Source organism: Emiliania huxleyi (genome assembly GCF_000372725.1).
Source record: "Emiliania huxleyi CCMP1516 unplaced genomic scaffold EMIHUscaffold_37, whole genome shotgun sequence".
Classification (NCBI taxonomy): Eukaryota; Haptophyta; order Isochrysidales; family Noelaerhabdaceae; genus Emiliania; species Emiliania huxleyi.
Window position 1 is genome coordinate 442825 of NW_005199194.1, and position 2331 is coordinate 445155.

General features: G+C 64.8%; 1 protein-coding gene across 1 annotated transcript; it reads right to left on the minus strand.

Annotated features, from left to right (window-relative positions):
- Positions 1 to 900: 900 nt before the first annotated feature.
- Positions 901 to 1509, minus strand: EMIHUDRAFT_65615 (GTP-binding protein engB; the record flags this gene model as incomplete). The annotated part of the gene is made up of 1 exon (XM_005771911.1): positions 901 to 1509. One exon carries the CDS (start codon positions 1507 to 1509, stop codon positions 901 to 903), a length of 609 nt encoding a protein of 202 aa, XP_005771968.1.
- Positions 1510 to 2331: the final 822 nt, after the last annotated feature.

Below are 2331 nucleotides of genomic sequence, written 5' to 3' on the forward strand. Positions count from 1 at the left end.
TCGGGGGGGGGGCGGCGGTACCCCAGGCGAAAAAAAAGCAGCCGGCGCGCAGTCAGAGGGAGGCCGGTCGGGTACGGGGGGAGGCTTTCTGAGGTGATCCGGGTGGCTGGGAGTCTTTGTGTGTGTAATACCCCTCCGAGTTGCTATGAGCCTTTGTGGGGGTAAAACGTCTACAAGCTGCTATGACTGCAGTCTTTGACCATTTGAGCCCCCCCCCCCCCCTCCCCCCGCGCGCTCCCCCGCCTCAAGCGCCTACCCCCCCCCCCCTCCCCGCCCCGCCCCCGCCTTTCCTCCTCTCCCCTTCCGTCTCGGCTCCACTAATCCCTCTCTCGCCATCGCCTGCAGGTGCATGGATGCGAGCCTCGCACTTTTGCTGGGTGCCGCCGGGCCAGCGATACGGCGACGCGCGGCGGCACATCGTCTCCGTCTTCACCGGCTGCATCCCGGTGATTACCATCCCCGACAACCACAACACGCTCGAGGAGCTGCTGCCATGGGAGCGCTTTGCGGTGCTGGTGCCGCCCGAGCAGTTGCCCCGGCTGCCTCAGCTCTTGCGCTCGATCTCGCCGCAGCGGCGCGAGGAGATGCGTGCGGCGCTGCGGTGCGTCTGGCGCCGTCTCTGGTACAGCTCCGTGTACGGTCCGTGCTTTGGCGAGTCGGCCTCGACGGACGCCTTCGACGGCTTGTTGCGCGTGCTCGCCGCCAGAGTGGCGCCGAGTGGTGAGCTGAGGCGAGGCCCCGCGCGTGCGCACGCTCCAGACGTGGACGCGTGCTTCCCGGGCGGCCGAAAAGTTGAGGCGGTGTGAGTTCACGTCTCGCGAAACATGATACACAACGCTTTTTGACAGATAGACGTGTATATGGCACCTCAAGGGAAGGTGTGCGGCGAGCCCTGTATCATCACTCGGCCAAGCATATCTCCTGCAGGTACTGCCATAGCTCTTTCCTGCCGACGCCGGTGGTGGACGAGAATGGGATCGGCTGGTCGGGCGGCAGCGCCAGCCCCCTGCGCAGGGCGGCCATGCAGTTGTCGAGCTGCGACGGGCGCACCTTATCCACCTTCGTCGCGACGACCACCGAAGGGATCTCGTGGAAGGCCAAAAAGTCGAGGATCTGCGCGTCGACGGCCTGCGGCTCGCGCTGCGAGTCGATGAAGACGACCGCGGCGCGCAGGTTCTCGCGCTGGCGGAGGTACGCCTCCACGTTCCTCCGCCACTCCTCCTGCAGCTCGGCCGACACCTTTGCAAAGCCGTATCCGGGCAGATCGGTGACGGTCAGGGCGCTGCCGACCGAGAAGAGGTTGATCAGCCGCGTCCGGCCGGGCGTCTTTGACACCTGCGCCACCCTTTTCCGCCGACCGGACAGCGCATTCAGCGCCGACGACTTGCCGACGTTGGAGCGGCCGACGAGAGTCACCTCGGGCAGCGGCGAGAAGGGCATGCCGCGCGGGTCGGCAAAGCTGTTGACAAAGGTGACGCCGGACCTGTCGACCTCCTTGGCCCAGCTCATCGTGGCGAGGCCGGCGCGCCGCAGGCATGGGGGCGGCAGCAGGACGAGCGAGCGAGCAATGGAGAGCAACGCACACATCGCCGCCACGGGTTTCTTGCGGCCTTAGTCTCGAGGTCTCGAGGCGGATATCCTTGGCCAGGAGCAGATACGTCAGTTAGTTGTGTTGACGCTGGGATCGTGTCCTCATCCATTCATCCCGGCGAATTTTTTTTCTCGGCCTTAGTCTTGGTTCTCGACGAGGATATCCTTTGGCCGCGTTGGGTAACAAGGATTGCATGCCACTAACTATCAAACATTAAGCAGCGGAGGTGTGCCGAGGGGCGCGAGCTATGCAGGTGAAAAATAAAATATTCTTAGCTTCAAGCCCCCCTCCGAGACTAGAGACAGTCACCACCCGTACACAGGAGAGATGGGAGTGCCCCCCGCCCCCACTTGCCCTGACTACACAGGATAGCGTGCCCCGATAACGGCGACACATAGTGGGGGACACTGCGCAAGGAGGGGGTGCGAAGGCTCATTGGGGTACTAGGTGGGACCATGAGGGGGGGTGGGCGGGGTCCTGTGGGGGTGAAATGTTGCGCGGCGAATTCGAACCTACCCCCGGAGACGTCAAGGTCGTCTGTTCCCTCAGCAGCAGCGGGGAGCACGGTCGGAAGGGCGCTTTTGTCGCTTTCGGCAACACTGAATCATTCTACCGGAACATGGTCATGGGGCATGGGCCCTACTGCGAGGAGGGGGAGGGGGGGAGGGGGGGGGAGGGAGAGGGGGGGGGAGAGGAGGAGGGGGGGGGGGAGGGGGAGGGGTACGGGGGGGGCGGCCTGG